General features: G+C 44.8%; 1 protein-coding gene across 26 annotated transcripts in view; it reads left to right on the top strand.

The window, feature by feature from the left end:
• RGS6 (regulator of G protein signaling 6) overlaps positions 1–24814 on the top strand; it is a 544783-nt gene that overhangs the window by 478207 nt on the left and 41762 nt on the right. For 19 of the 26 annotated variants that reach the window (XM_072761912.1, XM_072761919.1, XM_072761924.1 and 16 more), the window contains exons 13-14: positions 8895–9005; positions 19335–19460. In XM_072761912.1, the coding sequence (XP_072618013.1) occupies positions 8895–9005; positions 19335–19460 (237 nt within the window). The remainder of the gene's footprint in view (positions 1–8894; positions 9006–19334; positions 19461–24814) is intronic. The other 7 variants (XM_072761928.1, XM_072761931.1, XM_072761927.1 and 4 more) reach the window with 1 other exon arrangement.

Consider the following 24814-nt stretch of genomic DNA (forward strand, 5'->3'; position numbering starts at 1 on the left):
TCTCAGTCCTCTGCCACCACAATTATGGAGTTAACCTTCTCTGCCCCTCTCTCTGAAAAGAATCAACCCCCCAAAAGTTAGGAGAGGAGTTAAGGCAACGGACTACTAAGAGCCAAAGCCACTCAGAGGAACCTGCAAGAAAAGGCACTTTGCTGTCTCCTGTCTTTTCCATGCAGTGGTGACAAACAGGACACAGGCAAGCATAGATTCAAGAACACTGAGTTTATTTGCATAGGTTGTAACAATGACAGTCCAATAAAACATGTTGGTGCCATTCCTTAAAAGTCCATGCCGGCCTTGTATACACCTTTTACCTACCAGCACACCCTCTGTTAAGTGACTTCATTCTCTACCTTCTGGACAAATGCCTCTCATATTACACCTGTGGAAGATAGAATAATAGTCCCTCAAAGATGCCCAGGTCCTAATCCCCAGAATCTATAACTGTGTTAGGTTACACGGCAAAGGGGGATTATATTTGCAGATGGAATTAAGGTTAGTAATCAGTTAACCTAACATAAGGGGATTACCCTGGATTATCCAGGTGGGCGCAGTGTGACTAAGAGACTCTTTGTTGTAGACAAGGGAGGTAGAAGGGTCAGTGTCAGAGTGATGTGACATGAGCCACCCTTGACCAGGTATTGCTGGATTTGAAGAGGCTCCCCAGGAGCCAAGAAATATGGGATACCACTACTAGATGGGAGGGAAAGGCAAGGAAATGTATTCTCCCCTTGAGCCTCCAGAAGGAACATGATCCTGCTAACACCTTGACTTTAGTCCCACAGTGTCCGTTTCAGACTTCTGACCCCTAGAACTATAAGATAATACATTTGTGCTTTTAAGTATGTAGCAGTTTGTTCCAGCAGCTGTAAGAAACTAATAAACCATCCAATATCTCACTTCCTCTTAGAATCTCAAGATCTTCCTTTCTAAACTACCTTTAAAAATGTCCACGTCTTGGGCAGCCCAGGTGGCTCAGTGGTTTAGCACTGCCCTCAGCCCAGGGCCTGATCCTGGGGACCCGGGATCGAGTCCCATGTCAGGCTCCCTGAATGGAGCCTGCTTCTCCCTCTGCCTGTGTCTCTGCCTTTCTCTCTCTCTCTCTCTCTCTCTCTCTCTCTCTCTCATAAATAAAATAAAATCTTTTTTTAAAAAAATGTCCATGTCTCAGGGCACCTGAGTGGCTCAGTTGGTTAAGCATCCAGCTCTTGTTTTCATTTCAGGTCATAATCTCAGGGTCGTGAGATTGAACCCCTTGTCGGGCTCTGCATTCAGTGGGGAGTCTGCTTGAGATTTTCTCTCTCCCTCTGCCCCTCCCTACTCCCTCTTTAAAAAAACAAACAAATTCCAAGTCTCTTGCTTGATCAGAAGGTCCTGGTGTAGCCCTAATTCTTTTCTTTTTTAAAAAAGATTTTATTTATTTATTCATGAGAGACACACAGAGAGAGAAGGAGGCAGAGACACAGATAGAGGGAGAAGCAGGCTCCATGTAGGGAGCTTGATGCGGGACTTGATCCCAGGACTCCAGGATCATGCCCTGGGCCAAAGGCAGGCGCTAAGCCACTGAGCCACCCAGGGATCCCCAGCCCTGTCTAATTCTGATGATTCAGTCAGTACATCCCACTTCTACCAATAAAATATTACATTCAAAATGCACATACTATCTTCTTTACAAAGCCTCTAACAAACTTTATGTAGCTATACTCTAACAAAATCACTGTGTGTCTTCCAATACAACAAATTTCCCTGTTGATCAATGCTGTCTACCATCGGCGCTGGTTGACTCATTAGTGATCATGCTGATTTGTTCTCTGTTGCTTCGGTGCATATTGCAGGACTTCTGTAGGAGGTTCTTACCTCTCTTCACGTGTTCTTCCACATATAGCCAGGGTCCCATCTGAACCCTGCTCTAAGAAAGTACGATGTGGGGTGAGGCCATAGGAACTTCATTCACACCTAATGCCGGTTACACAGTCCTATCTCGTGCTCTTAATTTCAGTGGTTACAAAAATCCCTCCTTGGGCTCTCAACCACTTCTCTAGAACCATCATCATCATTAATCTCACCACCTCTTCTCCACCTTCTGAAGGTATCCCCTAATTTCTCTTAAAGAGACCTGGCTGAGAGCCAATGTTTCATTACAACTTGTGTCCTCCTAGCTGTTCCCCTGGCCTTGTAAGGTGATGCCGCCTTGGGCTGGCCAGCACAGCAGCTGTCTTCATTAGGCAATGACTAACAGGCTGCCGAAAGGCAGGCTCCCCCGAGTGCCTGAGTACTCAGAATTCTCACCCAGCCTCTCCTGAGCCTCCCCTGCCTCCCCTGCCTCCCCTCACCCCAGGTACTTCTGCTGGGCTCCATCCAGGAACCTAGGTATGGCATGGCCTGTCAGACCTGCCTTCACCAGTTGTAGGTGTGACCACATAAAACAAGCTGGAGACGCATCCAGTGCAACCTCTAGCCCATCTCACAGAAATCTGAGGAGGGGTAAGGAAGGCAGGGGAGGAAATCTTGTTTTCCCATCCCCATGTATTATTACTTGAGGGAAGTCCATTTCTGGTTTTTAAAAACATCCTCCAAGACGCCTGGTGGCTCAGTGGTTGAGTGTCTGCTTTCGACTCAGGTCCTGATCCCAGGATCCCAGGATCCCAGGATCGAGTCCCATATCCCCGCAGGGAGCCTGCTTCTCTTTCTGTGTATGTCTCTCTGTGTCTGTCATGAATAAATAAATAGAATCTTTTTTAAAAATTAAATTTAAAAAAATAATTTTAAAAATCCTCCATAACTTGAAATTAGTTAGGAGACACACTCCCCCACTCCAAACACACATACCCTTTGCCTTGGGTTGCTTAGGTAGAAGTCTTTCATTTGAGATTGGGGCCACTGGAGACTGAGGTTATTGGAATGGCTAGGAGCACATTCTGGGAGACAAAAGGGTCACCGTTGAAGAGAGCCATGGACTACACCCACCATCTCAAATTCTGAGAATGCAGTGGACACCCAAGTACATCATAATCAGGAAAGCCTCAGCACCTCACCATGCCTCAGACACATCTCCCATTGGCCCATCGTCTCTCAAACAGGATTGAGGTTATCAGCTGCTGCTTTGTTTTTTTGGCATCTTGAGTGAAGGAGTCAGGTGGTCAAGTGTGTCCTCTCCAGCTTCATGGCCACATTCTTTCATGTTCCTTGCAGTGGGTTGAATAGTGGCCTCCAATGGGGTATGTGCAAGTCCCAGTCCATGGGACCCATGAATGTGACTTTATCTGGGAAAAGAGTCTTTACAAATACAAATTAAGGATCTTGAGGTGAACTTGTCCTGGATTATCCCCGTGGACCCTAAATCCAATGACAAGCAAGAGAGAGAAGGGAAGAAGGCCCAGACCCAGAGGAAAAGTCATGGGAGGACAGAAGTAGAGATTGGAGTTACATACCTACATGCCAAGAACTGCCTGGAACCAACAGAAGCTAGACGAGGTGAAGAAGGATTCTTCTCCCTCAAGCCCTCAGAGGGGGCATAGGCCTGCTGACACCTTGATTTCAGAATTCTAGCCCCCAGGAATGAGAGTAGACTTCTGTCATTTTAAGCCACCAAGTTAGTGGTCATTTGTTATAGCAGCCCTAGGTGACTATTATGTACTTTAATGTGCAACCCATTTCTTTCAGAAAGGATGAAATTATCCCATGTGGCAAAGGATGGCTCCCTGTGGAGCTGTCACAGCACAGGCTTGTAGTCTGAGCCTTCCTGCCACGGTGCTGCCCCAGAGCCTTAAGATGCTACAAAGCTCTTAGGGGTGAAGGCTCGCCTGGGCACACTGTCTACTTTGTACTCCTACAAGGACAACATGCCTCCACTGCGCATGCTGGTTGCAATCACACATCTTACACATGTAGAAGACTTGGAAGATTCTTTTGAAATGCTTTCCCACTTTTTCTCAAATGGTCCTGAGTGCTCAGCAAGGCCATTATGTAACACGGCGAGCTTGACAAAGAGCACTTAAATGGTTCACCCGAAAATAAGAACTAAGGTTTTCCAATTTGGACCAGTGCTCCTTCTACCCCCTCCCCTGGGCAACAGGCCACACCCAGGACAGTGAGGAGGCTGTGAGGCTATAGGAAACATGCAGTCATGTTTAAAACCAGAAGTATCCCAGGCTCCTTCATTTTGCTTGGACGAATAAAATGTGTGTCCTGAGCCCCTGGGAAAATTAAAGAATAAGATGTGGTGCTTCCCAGACTTCAGTGTGCATATAAATCACCCGAGGAATCGGATTAAAATTCAGTTTCTGACTCTGTATGTCTGGGGTGGCACTTGAGATTCTGCATTTCTTGGAAGCTCTCAAGTGATAACTGTACTGCTGGTTTGCAGACCACACTTTTTGAGTAGCAATGAGATGTAGCTGCTGGCTAATTTCTTCAACTTTCAGCAGTAATTGACCGTGCTTGCTCTCTGCAATTCGGTAGTAAGAACGGTGGCTCTGAATTTATCATTTCAGGAGAGATTGGTGACTCTCAAGTTGTCAGTGCTTATAGAAAAGTTTTATTGTGAATTGATAACCATAAAAATATTCATATCTTTTGGCCCAAAATTTCCACTTATGGGTGTTAATTCTAAATAAGTAACCCAAAAGATGGAAAAAGCGATATGAACAATGGTGTCCTAAAACACTTTAAATTCTGTGTCTAGTATAAAGGAAATGATTACGTTAATTATTATAAATTCACTCAAGACAATATTGTGGACATATGTTTATTTTCTCTCCCCCTCAAAAACAATATGTAAGCAAAGGAATAGAAATGGTATAAACTGACACAGTCAACAAATTAATGGATTAAGAGTTTCAATAAATTTTTCCAAGATTGAGAGTCTATGGAATTAGGGCATAACCATGGTCCCCTATTTCTATTTTTTAACTGGGTGGTGGGTATAAGGGTGATGTCCTTACAATTTTTATGTCTTTCTGTATCCCTGAAATATTTCAAAATTTAATTTAAAAAAGAAGGTTGGGGACAGAGTGAAGAACATTATATCCTACATGTTAAGAGTGTAAGTATTAAAACAAAGTGAACCAGATTACCCAACAAAATTTGCTCTTGGCTCTTGAAGTTCTAGAGACCATGGAAGTTAAGAATAAAGCATGAAGCTAACCCAGACGAATGGGTAAAGTCTGTCTCTGGATTTTTGGATGCCTAGATCCATGCCCTGTAGGAAATCATCTCTCCCCTTTCTACCACCATAAAAGATGGGCAATTTATTCTCCAGAGAAATTGAGTCATATCAGCTCAGAATTCAGGCACCTTACATCATAAAGAGCCAGGTGAAAACAAGCAGATTAATAGAAGATCTATATACTGAACAGTGGGACCATCCACCCCTCCTCTGCCTGGCTCTCAGCTGTCCAGGAGCCAAATGTATATATGCCCACAGGCAAGAGACTCAGAAACTACAATCTGTGGGCCAAGTCACTCCATTCTACTGTTTTTGTAAATAATGCTTTATTGGAACACAACCACACACATTCATTCATGAATTATTTATAACTGCTTTTTGCTGCAACAGAAGAGCTGAGTTATTGCAACAGTGACCTTCTGGCCTGTAAAACCTGAAATATTTACTGATTCTAACAGAAAACATTTACTTACCCGTGCTCTAGAGAAAAATCAATGTCCCCTGAGGAGAGGCCCCAAATCCCTCATTTGGAGATCTAGTGAAAAAAAGTCTGGTGAGCTGCCCATGACCTGACGATGAAGCCCTGTCCACATACACCTGTGTCTCCAAGCAGGTTTTAGTATCTTACTCTTACACACAAGCAGATGTGTGTAAGATTTTCCAGACACTCAAGGGAAACCCCAGTGTGAAGGATTGTGATGCAAACAAAGAGCAAACAAAGAGCAAAAGCGACTTGGAGGAACCAAAAACTATTCAAAAAACAGAAAACAAAAATATGGAATTAATATCCTTAGAATGTTAATATCGGGGGCACCTGGGTGGCTCAGTCAGTTGAATGTCTGACTCACTATTTCAACTCAGATCATGATCTCAGGGTTGTGGGATTGAGCCCCATGTCCAGCTCTGTACTCAACAAGGAGTCTGCTTGAGATTCTCTCTCCCTGCTCTTCCCCATCCACTCACACTCTCTCTCTTCTCTGTCTCTAATATATATATATATATATATATATTTTTTTTTTTTTTTTTTTTTAAAGAAGAAATAAGGATGCCTGGGTGGCTCAGCATCTGCCTTCGGCTCCTGGGATCAAGTCCCATATCAGGCTCCCTGCGAGGAGCCTGCTTCTCCCTCTGCCTATGTCTCTACCTTTTTCTCTGTGTGTCTCTCATGTCTCTCTTCTTTTAAATAAAGAAGAAATATTAATATCAGATATCAGAAGATATTTCATCTATGAATCAAGAACTAGATCCTATCATAAACAAGAGTGAACTCTGGAAACTTAAGAAAGTGATAGCCCAAATAAATAAATAAATAAATAAATAAATAAACAAACAAACAACCAGATAGGAAGGACTGTCAAGCAAAAAGACAAAAAAGATGAAAAGTGGCAGGGCAGAAGAACATTCTAGAAAAAAAAATCTAAGAAAATTAGGTTACCAATCCAGAATGTCCAACATCCAACTAGAAAGAATTATAGCAAGAAAAGACCAAGGAAATGAAGGGCATGAAATTAGCAAAGAAATAATACTTCTGGGAAATAATATTTTTTAAATTTCTTGTACCTTGTACCCAGCATAGTAAATAGAAACAACCAGCAAGGGCCAGGGTGAAATTTCACGGCACTACAACCATACAGAGAAGACACTGTTTCAAGAAAAGAGAGACCTGGGATCCCTGGGTGGCGCAGCGGTTTGGCGCCTGCCTTTGGCCCAGGGCGCGATCCTGGAGACCCGGGATCGAATCCCATGTCGGGCTCCCGGTGCATGGAGCCTGCTTCTCCCTCTGCCTGTGTCTCTGCCTCTCTCTCTCACTGTGTGCCTATCATAAATAAATAAAAAATTAAAAAAAAAAAAAAGAAAAGAGAGACCTAAAGCCAAAGAACAAGAATCGAACTGAAGCCAGACTTCTCAGCAGTAACACTGGATGTCAAAATATGCAGTAGAGCAACGCCTTTAGAATTCTGTAGGAAGGTGATTTTTAATTTGGGGTTCTGTGTCCAGCACTTTCAGTCAAGTATCAAGATAGAATAAAAATATGTTTCGACCTGCAAAGCTTTAAAATAGTTTTTACGTGTCTTTTCTTAGGAAACTACTCAAGGAGTGTTTCAACCCAACCAGGGAGTAAAACCAATCAACAGATGTGAAGCCCAGAAAAGCAAGGGCTCCACACATAAGTGAAGGACATCCCAAGAGGGCGATGTGACATCACATGTGTGGAGCAAATAGTCCAGTCTGGAGCAAGAGTACTCAAGACTTGGAAGCAAGGGCCTCTGAGAGACAGGGAGACAGAACTGAACAACGATTATGTATTGTCTTTAAGATATGGAAAAGAAATGTTGGGAAATATCAGGAAGGGAGACAGAACATAAAGACTCCTAACTCGGGGAAATGAACTAGGGGTGGTGGAAGGGGAGGAGGGCGGGTGTTGAAGGGGAATGGGTGACGGGCACTGAGGTGGACACTTGACGGGATGAGCACTGGGTGTTTTTCTGTATGTTGGTAAATTGAACACCAATAAAAGTTAATTTAAAAAAATGTAAAAAAATAAATAAATAAACATAGACAAATTTAAAAAAAAAAGATATGGAAAAATTTTTGCTAGATGTTTTACAGATTTGTTAGAACACTTGAGGAGGGTAGTAGGCTACTTAGTTCAGCAGAAAATAATTTGTATCTAGTTTAATAATGTGGACGCTGACTATTGATTTAACAAAAATTATTATATGTCTCCTAGGAAGATCATGAGAGGAGGTAGAGGGGGGGTAAGTTGGGGACTGGTGAAGGGAAAGTTAATTCTCATCTAAAATAGATATTCAAGGGGTGCCTGGATGGTTCAGTGGTTGAGCATCTGCCTTCAGCTCAGTCCTGGGATCGAGTCCCACATCAGGCTCCCCATGGGGACCCTGCTTCTTTCTCCCTTTGCATATGTCTCCACCTCTCTCTGTGTGTCTCTCATGAATAAATAAATAAAATATTTTTAAAATAAAATAAAATAGATAATAAAGAACAACTGTAAAACCAAAATTTAGAAATATACAGGTAAGTCCTTAAGGAAACAGAATGGTAGAAACTGGATGTCTCTGTGAGAAAGGATGGGAGAAAAAAAATCTCTCTCTCTCTTCTCTTTTTTTTTTTTTTTTTCTAAATTTGCTATTTGTGTGTGTATGTGAAATCACTTAGTACTGTTTTATTGTTTTAAAAAGATTATATGGCTGTTTAAATTATAACTGAAAAAACTAAGTCGCTTTGTGGAAAAATGCTTGTAATGCATTACCTCCTTTTGGTCTATCAGGATTTTAGTCTTTGGAATAAGGACATTCCCCAGTTGGGAACCCGTGGCTGGCAGCCTGGAGGGACTCTGGTGTCCTTGGTGTGACCCAGATGTCCTGAGATCCATAGTCTCTGTGAGGGGTAACACACAAGCAGGTGTAGACCTATCAGTCAGGCTAACCGCAGCTAGGCAGGGTGCGCCAGGGTCCAGGTAAAGAGGAAAGTGGGGAAAAGATATAAAATGCATATGTATACTATGACTGCATGATGCAAAAATGATACACTGGCCATGAGAAGGAAACAGGCAGAAATGAAACAGTTGAGTTTATCAGAGGTGGAAGTGAAGGTGTTTTTCCTTTAACTTAGAATTATACGAAGACAGTTTTAATGTTAGTGTGAAACAGAATACAAGTTTTTATGGGAAATCAGCGGCATTCTTTGCTCTGCTTCCCTCCTGCAGCTTAATTGCTTACACGGAACAGTATGTGGAATATGATCCTTTGATCACCCCAGCTGAGCCGTCCAATCCCTGGATCAGCGACGATATCACTTTATGGGACATAGAGATGAGGTAAAAAAAAAAAAACCAAAAACTTAATTTTTTTAAAAAGTGTGAATGTTTGAGAAGGAAAGAGATGTGGGGGGAAGATCATGAGATAGTGAGATTCCATTATTTCCTATCTTAATTTGACTATTTTTATCACTAGAACAGAAAGCCTCAAGTTACCTCCTAAGTTCTGCTTGCACATGGCCCTGCCTCCCTATGCCTTTGGTTTGTGCATGGATCCTTAGTGGCTTCCTCTGACCTCTCTCTGCCCCTGGGATATCATGCTAACAGGGACAGTCCTTCACATTTCTTAGATCTTTTCTTTTTTTTTTCTTAATTTTATTTATTTTTAGAGAGAGAAAGCATGGTGGGGTGGGGGGCGGGATAGAGAAGCAGATCATGACTCCAGCCAAAACCAAGAGTCAGGGCCTCAACTGACAGTGCGGCGTTTCCTAGTTCTGATTGCTGGAGGGGAAAAAGTCTGTTGGCCAAATCTTTTTATATATATATATATAACAGTGGTGGCAACAACAATAGTTAAGTGTTACCACTGACTCAGCACTGGCCACGTAGTACGGGAGTGCCTGGAGTCCCCATGGCAGGTAAACATTATTCTCATCATTTAACAGAGGAGGAAACTGAGGCACAGGGGAGTTAATGAATTTGCTCAAGGTCACACAGCGAGTGGGTAGCAGAGTTAGGATCAGAACCCAGACAGCAGGTTCCAGAGCTGTGGTTTTCATGGCTCTGCTCCTCAGGAGGGACTGCAAGGGGCTCTTTGCCTGTGAGGGAAGCCAGTGGGTTTACTTAACAGCTGAGAAGCCGAAGCCTGGAGGAACCTGGACCAGAGTCAGTCACAGAGGGAAGTGCACAGACAGTTCTCATGTGGTGTGTGGTGTGCCCCTGCACCCTCTGCCCCACAGCTAGAGTTTTTATTTCATTTTTCTTTCCTGTATATCACCCTCATTTGCTTTCACTCTTGCTCTGTTTCTGGTTTCTTTTCTGGAAATGAAGAAAAATAAACCTTACAAAAAGTAATAAAAGTCTGGGGCGCCTGGGTGGTTCTGTCAGTTAAACATCTGCCTTCGGCTTAGGTCATGGTCTCAGGGTCTTGGGATCGAGCCTCCCACCTGTTGGGCTCCCTGCTCAGGAGGGGAGTCTGCTTCTCCCTCTTCCTCTGCCCCTTTGTCACTCGTACTCTCATGTGCTCTCTCTCTCTCAAATAAATAAATAAATCTTTTTTAAAAGATGAGAAATCTTTTTTAAAAGTAATAAAAGTCTTTTATTACTCTTATGTTTTGCTTGTTATAGAAAGTTCAAACTATTCAGCTGTGCTTAATAAAGAAAAGTCACTCTCCCTCTCATCCAATGTCACTTTCCAGAAAGAATCTTTGTTTACAGTCTAATGCATAGGCCCCAAACTGAGCCAGGGCACCCTGGGCCGCTGCAGGGAATTCACAGGATTACCCTGGGGCTGCTCGAAACCCTTGGGGAAGCACGGTGACGTCTGATGTGTGTCAGAGACTGCATGAAGTACTGCTGGAGGCCCTTCCCTGTTTTCAACATCTCACTTTACATTCCTTTCAGTGATGTCATATCTTTGTAAATCTGGGTTTTCAGGGCAATTGCTAGATAAAAAGCCAGTACTGTGCAAACATCAAAATGGAACAGAAAATGAGCGTGTTCGGTTCCAGTCTGATTCCAAAGTACAAGAAGATATACGGTGCTCAACAGGCCCACATGGTGGTTGTTTAAGAATGAAGTAAACCTTGTTTTTTTCTTTCAATTTATATGTGCTTTATAGCTACTAAGTTTTTAGGACATAAATATATATTAAGTCTTCTGGACCTGACTATTTAAAAGACAAAGCTATTACATGATTTGTTTGGGGGGTTTTTTTTGGCCCAGAGGCAGCATGCAAACGTTACTGATACACTAAGGGTATGGTGAACTTGGGAAATTTGGGAACTTTTTTTTTTTAATTTTTTTTTATTTATTTTTTATTTTACGATAGTCACAGAGAGAGAGAGAGAGAGGCAGAGACATAGGCAGAGGGAGAAGCAGGCTCCATGCACCGGGAGCCCGATGTGGGATTCGATCCTGGGTCTCCAGGATCGCGCCCTGGGCCAAAGGCAGGCGCCAAACCGCTGCGCCACCCAGGGATCCCCAATTTGGGAACTTTTGATTTAGAGTCTATCCTTTTAGATTCTTACCTATATACAATATCATATTCTATTGCATAAATTAATTCATTATATATACATTGTCCCATAATTTTTTAAATAGCACATCATGGGAATCTCTCTCTGTAAATACATATAAACTCACCTTACCTTACCCTTTTCAATAACTATGTAGTGTCCCCTTGCATGAGTGTAGTATAAAGTATTTAACCAATCTCCAGGTTGTAAACATGAAGGTTATATCCCCCCCCTTTTTTTGGCTAGTGTAAAAAATGATATTAAGGACATTCTTATACACAAGTCCAATTATTGCTTTAGGATAAATTTCCAGGAGTGGAATTGCTAGGCCTGGCATGTATATTTTGATTTTAGTTTATATGGCCAGATTCCTCCTGAGCAAAGTAATACCATTTTTTTTCATGCCTTCAGCTTAAAAGTGTCCATTTCCCATTTCCCACATCTATCACCAACCCAAATGTTATCACTCTTTGTCATCTTTGCAAGTGTAATAAGTTAAAATAAAAATCCCATTTCTTTTTCACTTCTTTGTTAAGAGACTAGAGAATCTTTTCTCATGGTTGGTATTCATTTTTCTCTTGTGTTTTGACTGTTTTGTGTTCTTCACTTACTTTTCTAGTGGCATGTTTTGCTTTGGACATTGAGATATAAAACAGTTACATTTACTTGGATTATATATTTTATCTTTTTCCTGGTATTTCATGTTTTCTGGATCTTATTCTTTTTGTTTCTTTTCCTCTTCCCTGATTTTTGCTTTATTAATCAAGTGTTGTATTAGCTTTCCTTACCCTAGTTTCTATTCTAGTCATATTTACTTTTAAATGTCTTAAATTATGGGCAGCCCTGGTGGTGCAGTGGTTTAGCGCTGCCTGCAGCCCGGGGTGTGATCCTGGAGACCTGGGATCGAGTCCCACATCGGGCTCCCTGCATGGAGCCTCCTGTGTCTTCTCCCTCTGCCTGTGTCTCTGCCTCTCTCTCTCTCTCTGAATAAATAAATAAAACCTTTAAAAAACAGAGTTTTTAAATTCTAACTAATGGCATCAATTCATACAAATAATAATAAAGTGTTTAAAATAAAGAATAGAATAAAATAGATTTGCCTCCTCCAAATCCCATTCTTCTTGATAGGTTTGTTAACCTGATATATTTTAAACCAACATTTTGGGACTTATATTTCTCCATCAACATTAAATGAAAAATAGTTTATAGATGAGTATCTTTTTTCTAATAGTTCTGATGTGTCCTATATCATCTCTTCTAATCTGATCCAAGAATTTAAATCTTTCTTTAACTCAAGGTTTTTTTCTCTCCTTTTCTTTTTAATCACTACTAATCTTTCTTCTGTTTTATCCTCTCTTTTCAGGAAATCCTTTGGTAGAAACTCAGCCTCTGGAATGGAGCAGCCATATCTCTCTTTTCTCTTTTATAATTCCCATCTCTTAGTCCTTTTAGTCTATATTCAAGGATAGAATTCCTTGAGTTACTCTTCAGAGCCTCCAGCTTGGTGTTCAGTGATGCCCATTCTGTGATTTTATACTTCACGAGTTTTTCTTTTCCTACTGAGTGTTGGGAGGGCTGAGCAACAATCACACTTTTCATTTCCAAGAATTCTTAATACTTCTTGGACTCCTTTTTCTTAGTAGTCTGCTCTGTTCTTCTGATATGTATCCTTTTAAGTCCCTCTGAGGATGTGATACAGGTTTGGTTTGGTTTGGTTTTCATACTTCCTCTCTATTTGTGACAGTCTGTTTCATTGGTGATCTTTTATCACAGAATCAATCACTGTGACTAATCACCACTGTTCAGAGCAGATCAGCCTGTCTTTTCATATACCCAGCAATTTGAGGGACTGTTGGTTTTCATAAGTGAAGCTCTTGGCTATCAACTCTAGCCATACATTAGAACCACCTGGAGAGTTTATTAAGACAGCAAACAGAAAATAAAAACAACAACAATAAAAAACAATGCCCAGTCCCCTCCCTGGGACAATTAAATAAAAATTTCTGTCAGTGGGGCATTATTTGTCTGTTTGCTTGTTTTTAATCTGTCCAACTGATTCTAAAAGGCAGCCCTGATCCAGATGGACTAGATTATAGCTAGTGAGGACTCCCTCAGTAACTTTGGGGGTCTGTGGTTCCCAAAGCATGGGGTACATCAGATTCACCTAGGATGCTCATTAAGAAGACAGATGCCCCAGAATGGTTCTGGGTGTCTGTATTTTGAGCAAGTGTTCTAGGTGATTCTGAGGCACAGCAGTTTGAGAAGTCCTTGTGTGGTTCCCAGAGTTCCTCTGACCACCACCCCGCAGGCTCTCCTCTGAGCAGTCCATGTGGCTGTAGGGCTTCACTGGAGTGTTATGGGGGGCCATAGGTCAGTCAGAAGGGTGTGCCTCTGGGCCCTGGCCATCTGGGCCAAGAGCAGATTGAAAGACTCCTCTCAGAGCAGGACAGGTGGTCGAGCCCCACCTTCCCTTAGCCTGACATCCCTGCAAGCTGTTCTGCTCTGTCTCAGATCCCGATGGGGTTTCTGAAGTTCTTCAGTTTCTTGTCTTTATGTTCCCAATAAGTCCACTCTTCTCCCTTCTGCTGAGGGGTGATATGGATCCTGATTAGACTACAGAAGCCAAAGAAAAGTAGGAGGAAAACTGAAAGTCGTTAGAAGTTTCCCTGTTTTGCTGAGATGCTTTTCCCATCTATATTTGCTGTTCACCCAAGATTACAGAGGCACTACTCTCTGGTTTTATTACCCATATTAGGAGCTAACTGGAAAACACCCCCCATTTGCTGAAGAGACCCTCTCTGCCATAGGGAGCCTCTGGTCCATATTTCTTTTTCTTTCTTTTTTTCTTTCTTTCTTTCTTTCTTTCTTTCTTTCTTTCTTTCTTCTTTCTTTCTTTCTTTCTTTCTTCTTTCTTCTTCTTTTTTTAAATCTGGTCCATATTTCTGAGTTTCTTCCGTATGTCCCCTGTCCAATGCCCACCAACTGCCTCAACTTCCAGTCCTACTGCTCAGAGCTTGGGGTTTTCCCAGGCTTCTGGGGACGCAACTAATTTCTTTCCAGATGGCCCCAGAATCAGGTGGCTCTCAATCAGTTGACAACAGTTCAGTCCATCTGCTTTATACTTTCCCCAAATTCCTCAGTTTATCATCTGCTAATGGCAAATTTATTTGCCTCTACATTCTATGGACTTTTTTTCTTTTTAATTTTATTTTCTTGAACTCCAGACTCTTGCTGTTCTCTCTTCCTGGACCACTTCCCCAGAACCTCCCCTGGCTGGTTTCCCTTCTCATTTGAGTCTCACTCAGTATGGGTGACCCTTCCTCAGAAAGGTTTGCTGTGATCATTCACTCTCTAGTGGTCACGCCACCCATTCAGCTATTCTCTAGCACATCCTCCCCCTGGTTCTCTTTCTAGTTAGGACTTAAAATAAAACTGAAATAGGACTATGTCTGACACATAGTAGGCATTCAAAAAGTATAGACTGGAAGGAGGCTAGATGAAGGAGTGACTATTGCAAATACGTATTGAGAACTTACCATGTGCTGCTTCCAAACAAAATGATCTCTCAAGATGCAAATGTAACAAGGTGCATAAAACATGCTATCCTCCCTCCCAGCCCCAGGATTCCTTCTCATTTGGCAAAGGACATGGTTAAGCCACTTAGGCACAAAAATCAGGCTCTGAAGGCAGGGGGGCTGACAGAGACTCAAACAAGGGGAGGGACTTGTGACATAAGAAAATGAGAAGAATGTATTTTTTGTTTCTGAGAAGGGAGACTTAAGTGCAGTGAGAAGTGCACTGAGAAGCAGTGAGAAGTGCAGTGAGAAGTGCTGTGAGAAGCAAGGGAGAGCAGAGTGTGGGAGAGATCAGGCCTTGGTGCAAGGCCAGGAGGAGCCCTAGTACTGCTGGTGTCCAGGGACTTTGCAAAAGCAGGAAAGTCAAGCATATGATTTTTTAAAAGTCTGCTGCTGGGTGGTGCAATAGGTAGCCCCCTTCTCAAGACCTTTGAATCTTAGTAAAGGCTTCTACCCCCTCCAACACCCCATGGGAAGGAGATTTGGGGTGAAGATGAGTGGCGGGTTGTGGGAGGCTTGTTGAAAAGTGGAGGCCATAGGTAGGAAAGCAGGACTCCCCTTGGGAACTCAGGTTAGTCTGAGCTGGGCTTTGATTTCTACTGGGCCTGAGCAAGGAGCTCCTCAAAGTCTGCAAAGGGCAGACTCGTTATGATGTCCAGAGTAGGGGGCATCACACAGTGTCTGTATTCTACAGAGTTCATCATACTGTCTCTGCCATATAGACAGCCCAGTAGAGGACAGCAACGGGACTTAACAGGATAACTGGCAAGGTGATACAGGATATAGCATAAATAACAGAAAATTGTACTTAAATCCTTTCTCCTTCTCAGATAAACTATTAGATCTAGAAATCCAAGGATCTGTTCAGAGATCTTTTAGGGATGGGCAAACGACATCTTATTTATGTCTATCTGATAAAACATTCTGAGAAGTAAAGTTTAAAGAGAAGAGTGACAGCCAGGGCTCACCGTGGAGGAAAAATCAGCCGAAAGTTGCCAGGTTGCAGTTGGAGAGAACCCTGTAGTCTAAATACCACCAGGAGAGCATCTCAGGAAGGCCTCTGGAAAGTTTTCCTGGTCATGCCATCAACCAGATAGTGGATCTAACAAAAATGTGGCATTGCCAGAATTTTGGTTCATAATTTGCTTTCTCCATGTGATTCAGGTTTATCTTTCTTTCTCCACTGGACATCAGGTGCATGAGCCAAGAACCACAAGGAATCTGGTTTATCCTGCTCGGCCCTAGGTACCCAACTACCAGGCAGCCTGACCTGCTGAGAGGCAGCGACTATCCCCAGACACCACTGCCTATACTCAGCAAGTCTGACAGAAGTATTAGTCCAGCATATTAGTCAAGCTTCTTCCCTGTGGTGGTCAGTCTCTAAATATGGCCCCATCTGCACCTTCCCTCTTTGTGTGCATGGGCTACTTCTTACATCAGAAGGTGACACCTCCCTACCTTTTCACCTGGGCTGGCCGTGGAACCTCATTGGAACAATAGAGTGTGGCAGAAGTAACATTCTGAGAACAGGTCATAAAGCAGCTCTATGTCTTATACCTCAGTCATTTAAAGACATTTGCTCCTGAAACATTCCTTCTTGGAAGCCACCGGCCATGCTGTGAGAATCCCAGGCCATCGATGAGACCATGTCATCAACAACCCCGGCTGAGCTCCTGACAAACAACCAGTATCCCTTGCCATGTGATGCACAATCTTGGGTGTGCAGCCCAGTTGAGCCTTCCAATGATCCCATCCCCAGATTCTAGCTACAGCTACTTAAGACCACATATGAGAACCACCCAGCTGAGTCCAGTCAACCCAGGGGACAGTGAGAACGAATAATAAATCACCATTTTAAGCCAGAGTTTGGGGACGATTTGTTACACAGCATTACATACCGGGACCACTTGCCATCAGAGTAGTCAGGACCCCACAGCCGTTCTTGGGGCATCAAATAAAATTGCCATTGTTCCTTCAATAGCCTTGATCCTAAAATGGCATCATTGGATATTTTCTGTTTAAGGAACTGTCCCTTGTTTCATAATTTTTCTAACGACTCGAAGGTATTTTCAAGATGATTTACATCATTCCCTAAATCTTCATTTGGATATCAAATGAGGGAAATGTAATAAAAGGCAAGGTAATGGGAAAGAAAGAAAGGCTTTAGAGACAGGCAGACCAAGTACCAATTCCAGATTGCCTTTTACCAACCATGTGGCTTTGGGCATTCTGACCTCTCTGGAGCTCTGGACATCTGAATATAAATCTTCACTCTGCAGGCTTATATTGAGATTCAAAGGGACCACAGTAAGGAAATCTCCTTGTGTAGCATTACACTGGCTCTGCAGAAATGTTTTACAGATGGCTGCTTCTTCTGAGTATGGCTTTCTTATTCTCAATGTGGGGGATTTCTACCATGCTTAGGCTGGGAGATCAGTGGAAATGAAAGATGGACTCCACTGGGGAGCCACCTGTCTTTGCTCCCTGCTGGTTTGGGCTGCCCAGTGGGCCATAGGAATTTGGTGAGAACTGGACACAGAAGACAAATTAAAGAAAAGGCATCCACCTAGCAATTAGAAAATCCTGTCAGGATAAGGACATATCATCCACATCACTATACACATTTTCTTATTGATTTCCTCTTAATGCAGAACATTTGAGGTGTGAAAACCCTATGATGAACACAAAGATTCATGAGACATGGTCTCTGCCCTCAAAGAGCTCATAAGGTAGCTGGAGGGCCAATGACATACCCTTGAAAGGTTAAACAATGGTGCAAACTGTAAACAAACATACGTCATAAGGAGGCATTTCTATGCAATGATTAGAAACAAAGGCTGTGAGTTCCAGGAATTATTTGTTGGAGTTAGGCCAAGGGAAAGTTATTGTACCAGTAACCTGGTGATGAATTTCCAGAGATGTTTTAATTTTCAAAATTATTTTATAACCACACAAACCATTCAGTGGTAGCAACATGTTCAAATCTGATCTTGAACCTTAAAGAGAGTGATGCTTGAAATACCCAAGTGATGCAGGAAACACATGTCTGGAGAAGCTGTGTCTAAGAAGCTCTTAATTGAACAGATCCCAATGGCCAAATGTACTAGGACAAAAGGAACAGATGTGGAGCATCCACATGTAGAAACAGGACCGTGGATAATGGATAGTTGAGGGAACCCAGATGTACTTAGGTTGAGTAGTGTCATCCAAAAACTCATATCCTTCCCAGAACTTCTGAACATGATTTTATTTGGAAATAAGGCTGTTTTAGATACAGTTGGTTAAGATGGGGTCAAACTGGAGTAGGTGGGCTCCTAATCCAATATGACTTGTATCTTTATATAGAGAGAAAACAGACACATGCATGGGCAGAGTGCGTGCCACATGAAAATAGACATACAGGGAGAACACCATGTGAAGACAAAGGCAGAGATTGGAATGATGCCTTGTGGGCCAAGAATCACCAAGAATTGCTGGCTTCACCAGAAGCTAAGAGAAAGGCATGAAACTAAGTCTCCCCTACAGCCTTCAGAGAGAGCATGGCCCTGCCAACACCTTGATTTTAGACTTCTAGCCTCCAGAACTATGAGAGAATAGATTTTTGTTATTTTAAGCCACTCAGTAGGTTAATATTTTGTTATGGCCACCCTAAGAAACTACTGCATCAGGGCATCCTGTCTCTCCAGACTACCTTATTTCTGCTGAAGGCTGAACTTGCAGCTATCTGGATGTCCTGATCTCTGTCCTATGGGCAGTTATGGTATGTGGCTTATGACCTAGGACCCTATTTCTACTTGAAGGGTCAGGGGAATATGTACACAAGTGAATTGCAAATGGAACTACAGAGCTGAAGGAAATAGTCTTATCTTCTGACAGCAAAAGAATAAGACCAACCCCTCCTTTGGTCTGAGGAGGGTCCCATGGGTGTGGAACAGCACAGCCAGGCTAAGAGCTATACTCTGGAGCCACACTGTCTGGACTCATCTTGACTCCCATCAATTCCTAGTGTGTTTCTGGGCAAACGATCACTAGGCCTCAGTTTCCCTATCTGTAAAATGAGGACCCAGTGAGTTAGCAGAGTTAAGATGCTCGGAACAATGCCTGGAACATAGGAAACACTGAGCAGGTGGTTGTCCAAGAGACACAACATTCTGCTTCTAAGCAAGTGGTAGGGTTTATCCTGGATGAGCTGATGCATTTCTGACCCTTCTCATGTCACTCAGATCTAAATGAGACTAAAGGTGGTAGAGTCGAGAGTTGGGCTATTACTGACAGGCCCAGGCCATGGGAAGGGAAGCCAAATCAACGGGGCTGTTTCATTTCCTGAGACAGCGGCCACTAGGTGGGTATCCTGGTGACCCTCAAATGCCTTCTCCAAAGAGACGTTTTACTGTTGGCTGATGTTGTGCAAAGTCTGCATCTGGCGTGTGTGCAGGTTTATAGAATCCATCACTTAAATTTGAGACGTTGCCCTTCGGTGTGTGGCAGCAAAAACAGATTTGAGCTGGCGGAGGGAATATGACACAGGTTTTTGCCTGGCATTGATCATTTTTCTAAACCTTTGTTCTCCTCAAAAGCAAAGAGCCCAGCCAGCAGCGAGTCAAGAGATGGGGCTTCTCTTTCGACGAGGTATTAAAGGACCAGGTGGGGCGGGACCAGTTCCGGAGATTCCTGGAGTCGGAGTTCAGCTCAGAAAACCTCAGGTAACTCTTGCAAAGGCTGCAGCTGCGTGCCGAGCGTGTATATGAGAGTCACATGTTCAGTCCTTTCTCAATAAAATGTGATGGTGCCGACTCACATCCCAGCTAACCTGGCTCAGGCAGGAGTAGGGAAGGGAGACTTGATGTGCAGCTCTGGTATCACCATGTCAGCACTCCTCGAAACCAGCATTTTTTGTTCTGTAAGTCCAGGTGACATCTGTTCAAGCTGTTGGAAACATGTCTCCCGTAATAAGTAAATGATCAAATGGTGACATGATCATTTGATGGCACCGTGCATTAGCTAAAACCAGAGAACCATAATGCTGCAGAGTGGAAAGGCAGCTCGAGAGCCTCGCCTTCAAAACTTCTCACTTGGGGATCCCAAATGCTTGACAGGCTAACCAGGAAAAAAGAGGGATCCCTGAGCTCATTTCAGAATTTCAAAAAGCCAAAGTAGATACAGTTCAATACCTGGAGACATAATTGTAAAAGCTAATTAAAACATGTTTTTCCTTTTGGAGGGATGCTATCAACTCCGTGTAACAGTCGCTCTGGTCACCTGCTGCCAATGAGAACATCTGATGGTTGCTGTTGGTCTCCAGCTAATCAAGATGAGGGAAAATGTATTGATGCATTAATAATTACTGTTTGGTAGAAGGAAAAAACAAAACTTTCAGGACAAGAAGTCCATGGAGAAAGGGAGGAGAGAGCATTCAAAGGGAAAGGGTCCACTGTCGTGAAAAGTTTGGGAACTTGTGGTTTATTCAGATTTCTATTGTATTAGAAGTAGACCTAGAGATCTATGGAGAAGGTGACTGGTCGGAGCCCCCTTAGTGATCTTAGCAAATTGGTGACTTCTCAGATGGAAATCTCAGTGTTTTTTCATGGTACCAGGTTCCTTTCTGTATGCTAGGTAAATTCCCATCTTCTAGTGTTTTTTTCTTTTTCCAGAAGGGGTGGTTTTATTAAGTTTTAAAATGTTTTTTAACTTTAAAAAGTCAGAGCATATACTGTGGGCAAAGAACTGTCCACTCCAGTGTAAATGTGCAAAGTCCATGTTATTTATTTGGCAGGAGAGACCATATCAGTCCCATATATCAATCAAACGATATTTATCCACACACCTATGTTGTATCAAGCCCTGCAAGAGTTTGCTGAGAGATGCACAAAAGTCAAGATACGTGATCTTTGCCTACAACGACCTTGTGGGTCCGTGAGGAGAAAACACAAGAAACTATTAAATCATTAAATGAATGTAAATGAGTATAAACTCTAAGAACTCTTTTGGAAATGTTTTTAAAAGGGAGGCATGAATGTAAGCCAGAGTAGGCAAATCATAAGCTGGACTTTGAAGAATACACGGGATACCGATAGACAAAAAAGGAGGGAGAGTATTCTAAGCCGAAGACCCTACGAGCAAAGGTGTGGCAGTGGGACTCCCACATCGCATAGTCCCAGGAGGACGCATAGATGCCAGTTAACTGTATGTATCCAGGCCTTTCTAGGCAACCAGGTACCTAACGTAAAACAGATAAGGGCTGCATATCTGATTCCAGGTCAGGACACAAGGGTGTTTCCTTACGCTGAGGCGTTATTCTGAACACACTTCAGAGCTTTGCTTCAATTCCTAATCAAAATTTGTAACAGAAGGCTTGACTTCTAAAACTCCTCATTAGGGCAGTGTTCGAACCAGCCTCCCAGGCTGTGCGCAGAGGTGGGTCCTGATTAGGAAGCATGATGCACTCAGACAGCCTTTCTGTGCACCAGCCCAGGACCCACGCAGAGCTTGGTCCCCGGGAGCCACCCCTGGGAGTCTTGCTTTCCCATTTCTCTTTTTCATCTCTGTCCCCTGTGGGGCCCCCAAAATAAAGTCGTATAGAGGCCTCCTTTACCGGATTATTTCTCAGCCCACGAGTGGCCTTTTATGATCCTCGGCCACCTGCACCATTACACAGACTTTGCAGAATGACCACAGGGTCCTGGTCATTTTGAGGGTCATTTTGATCAGGAGCGTCTGCTGGCTCAGCACGTCTGTGCCCAGTCTGAGTGCAGCCAGAGCCACACATCGCTTCAAACTAGTGTAACAAAAATGCATTACATTTAAGGCCAGGAGGGCCTGGAGGAGTATGTCCCTGGCAGGTGTTCAGCACCTCATCCTGCCATTACCTCTTGTCCCTCTGCCAGTTCCCTCCTCCTCTGTCAGGAGGCTACACTCAATCTTGAGTGAAAGAGCTGGGGGGGGGGGGGGGGCTTGCGAGTGTGCCAGTGGCTAATCTACACCCCCGGCATGAATGCATAAATCCACACTTAAAGAGGGACCCCCTCTGATCCATGGCAGGAGAGAGGATAAAGAAAATAGAACAGCCGGAGATAAAAAGTACAGCCCAAGAGCTTATCAAATCCTCTCTGGAGACCCAAGTTCCACTTTTATGATATTCAGCATAATTGGATATATGGGGGAAAGTTCAGTTTGAAATCACACAGCTACCTAGGACTCTTCAGTCATCCAGAACCAGGTGGTTTTGCCCCTCCTCTTTGTATTCATTCCTCTGGCCACAGCTACTGGCTTAGCAGCCACCAGGACCCAGGATGCAAGGACTCAGAGCTTTCCAGGGCAGTCACGGGGGCGCTGCAGTTGCACCTGCACCATGGTCCATGTGAATGGCACCCCCTGGAGCTGTATCATGTGGCATAACTCGGGGATCCTGCCATCTGTTGTGTTGGCCACGCTAGGGATCATCTCTTCTCCCAGGATTGATCAACAGCCCAGGCAGTTGGCAACAGAGGATGGGAAAAAAAGAAAAACCAGAACTCGACTGGATACATTGCAAAGGGCATCTCCATTTTGTCTTTCTCGCATCTCGCCAGCAAAAGGGCTACTTAGATCATAACATTTTTGCACGGCACCTGGAGTGCCAGTTAAGTGACCAAGTGGAATCTGTACCAGAGCTTCAGAGTACAGAAGAGAGGAGCCCCAAAGGACGCAGAAATCGCTCTCACGACAACAAAGTGTCACCCTGGATCCTTAGAGGAAAGAGGTCTATGATAAAACGATGTAAGCTCAAGTCCCCTTTCATCAGGAGGTGAGATGAGAGAGAGGCGTCGTCCTCAGGACCTGGACGGGCCATGGCCAGTGCATTTTGCTGCAGCCCGCACAGCGTGAGAATGTACACTCCCTGTGACACCCCGAGCTGAGCCCAGGGCTCCGTTCAGTTGGACTGAGCCCCTAGAAACAGCTGTTGGGGTCGGAGGGGCTGTAGAATGCGCATGGGCTCTCATCCACAAGGCGAGAAGCCGAGGCTTGGAGTGCATTATCTGACTTCGTCCTCCCGTCTCTTGAGTTCTCCCAGAATGGTGACAGGAGTCCCTTGCCCCCTGTCCACCTCCCCTATACCAGTCTCTGTCCTCCCCGGCTCGAGGCACCCTCTGCTGCATGGCAGGCCACGAGTTAAAACTCAAAACCCACAGCAAAGCGCGTTCCCCCTACATTTTTTATGAGCTGTAACGTCTCCTGAGAGGACGTGGTTGTTCTTCTAACCTGCAGATTGATTATCCCAGTTCCACACGGTGTCAGCTGAAGGGAGAAGCAATTAAAGAGAGCATGGGGGAGTTGCCAGGTTTGCCTGGAGAGCCCCGCTCTCCGCCAGGTGCCCCCGGTCCTAGGAGGACCCGGCGGGGACTCACCGCTAACCAAACACCTGATTAACCGGAACACAGGTGGCTCACACGTGGCCGTGGCAATCCTCGGCACCTCAGCCACCGCCCGGTGAGCGTGAGTCAGCCGCCCGTGGCCGCTGGTGCTGGTGGCCCGCCTGGTGGCCGCCAGGCCCCTGAGGATTTCTGCCCAGCCGGGGCCCCAAGTCACCTGCCTCCGTCTTTTCCCTGAGTCTCTGTTGACCAGCAGAGGGCATAGAAAGCCTTCCTTCAGCCTGGAGTTTGCTTTTCTCTGGGAATGAGCTAAAAGCTAGATTTTTTTTCTCCCTAAACCATGAAAATCCCTGTTTATGGAAAAAATAGGTAAAGTAAGAAGTGAGGGGCTGCCCAGAGCCCCTGGCAAGAGGGAGGATGACAACGGCTGCGTGGTTTTCCTGCTTCCAGCCAGCCTCCAGGAGAGAACCCCAGGGCTCATCAGCACCGTCCCGGGGACAGAGGGGGCGCCCCGGGGCAGGGGCAGCACAGGCACTACCCCCCGGCCCACCCGGGCTGCAGGGCCCGTGGCCTCTGCCCCCCGCCGCCTCCCTGCACAGGCCAGCGGCTGCCCGCATTCCCGAAGCGGCCGCACGGCCCGCACGCCGGCGCCCGCTGCAGCGAAGCAGGACAGATGGTCTCCCTGATCTGATACCAGCGAGTCCTCGCGGCCTGCCAGTCATGACAGCCCTTCTGCCGCAAGCCACCGAGGCTTGGCTGGCATCTTCCTCCCTGCCGCGGCCCCCACGAGGAGTACCTGCAGGCTTCCGACAAGGGCAGACGGTCCGAGCCTCGGGGCCGGCCTCTGCCCTAGGTGGGGGGCCGTGGCCCCGGGGGGCAGCGTGGCCGGGGGTCTCCACGCTCCCGCCTGGCCCGTGGGCTCACAGATGGCAAACGCAAACCACAGCCTGCTCTGAATTTCAAATTGACACAAAGGTTCTTCGAGGCCGGTGACGGTAAACACATATGGGATGTCAGGATGCTGTTGTGACAGCATTTTTTTGCTGTCACCTGAGAAGAATAAGGCAGGTCACCTCCAAGGCAGACAGAAGGCTGGGTGGGTCCCCGGGAGGCCGGGGAGGGCAAAGCGGCTGTCTGAGGAATGCCATCTCCTCCTCCTCCTCTTCTAACGGGCCCGTTGTTTCCCTCTTGTACTTTTATTTTCAAAAATTCTTGGTGTATGACCAAGGGAACCTTTTCACTTTCATGTAAAACTTTGTCACATTGGACTCTGAAATCTCCATCCACATCCACTTTAGCCCTTCTCTGTACCCGGCTGGGTGATGTGCTTTCATGTGGCTCCCAAATCATTCTGCCCAAAGGGGCTCTGAGGCCTCAGCAACCACGGGAGCCTGCAGAGCTCAGAAGCTGCTGGGTCCTCAGGGCCTTCCCGGAGCTTGAGAGCTCCTCCTCAGAGCAGACTGGAACAAGTGACAGAAGGTGACGCCCCACATGACATTGATTGAGGGAGCAGGAAATTGCCCGGGAACCATCCATTTGTGTGAGAAACTACAGGGTCTAGTAGCCTGGGGAAGGATGCTGGCCCAGAGAAGGTGCTTCCAGCCCAGGGACTCGGTCCAGAGGCGACTCCCTGAGGGGGGCCCTTCTCCTACCAGCCCCACGACTCACCTAGTCTTTGGTGAGTTGCTCATGAGCGCTCTTCCCAGTCC

The sequence above is a fragment of the Vulpes vulpes genome, chromosome 6 (assembly GCF_048418805.1).
Source record: "Vulpes vulpes isolate BD-2025 chromosome 6, VulVul3, whole genome shotgun sequence".
NCBI classification, from domain to species: domain Eukaryota; kingdom Metazoa; phylum Chordata; class Mammalia; order Carnivora; family Canidae; genus Vulpes; species Vulpes vulpes.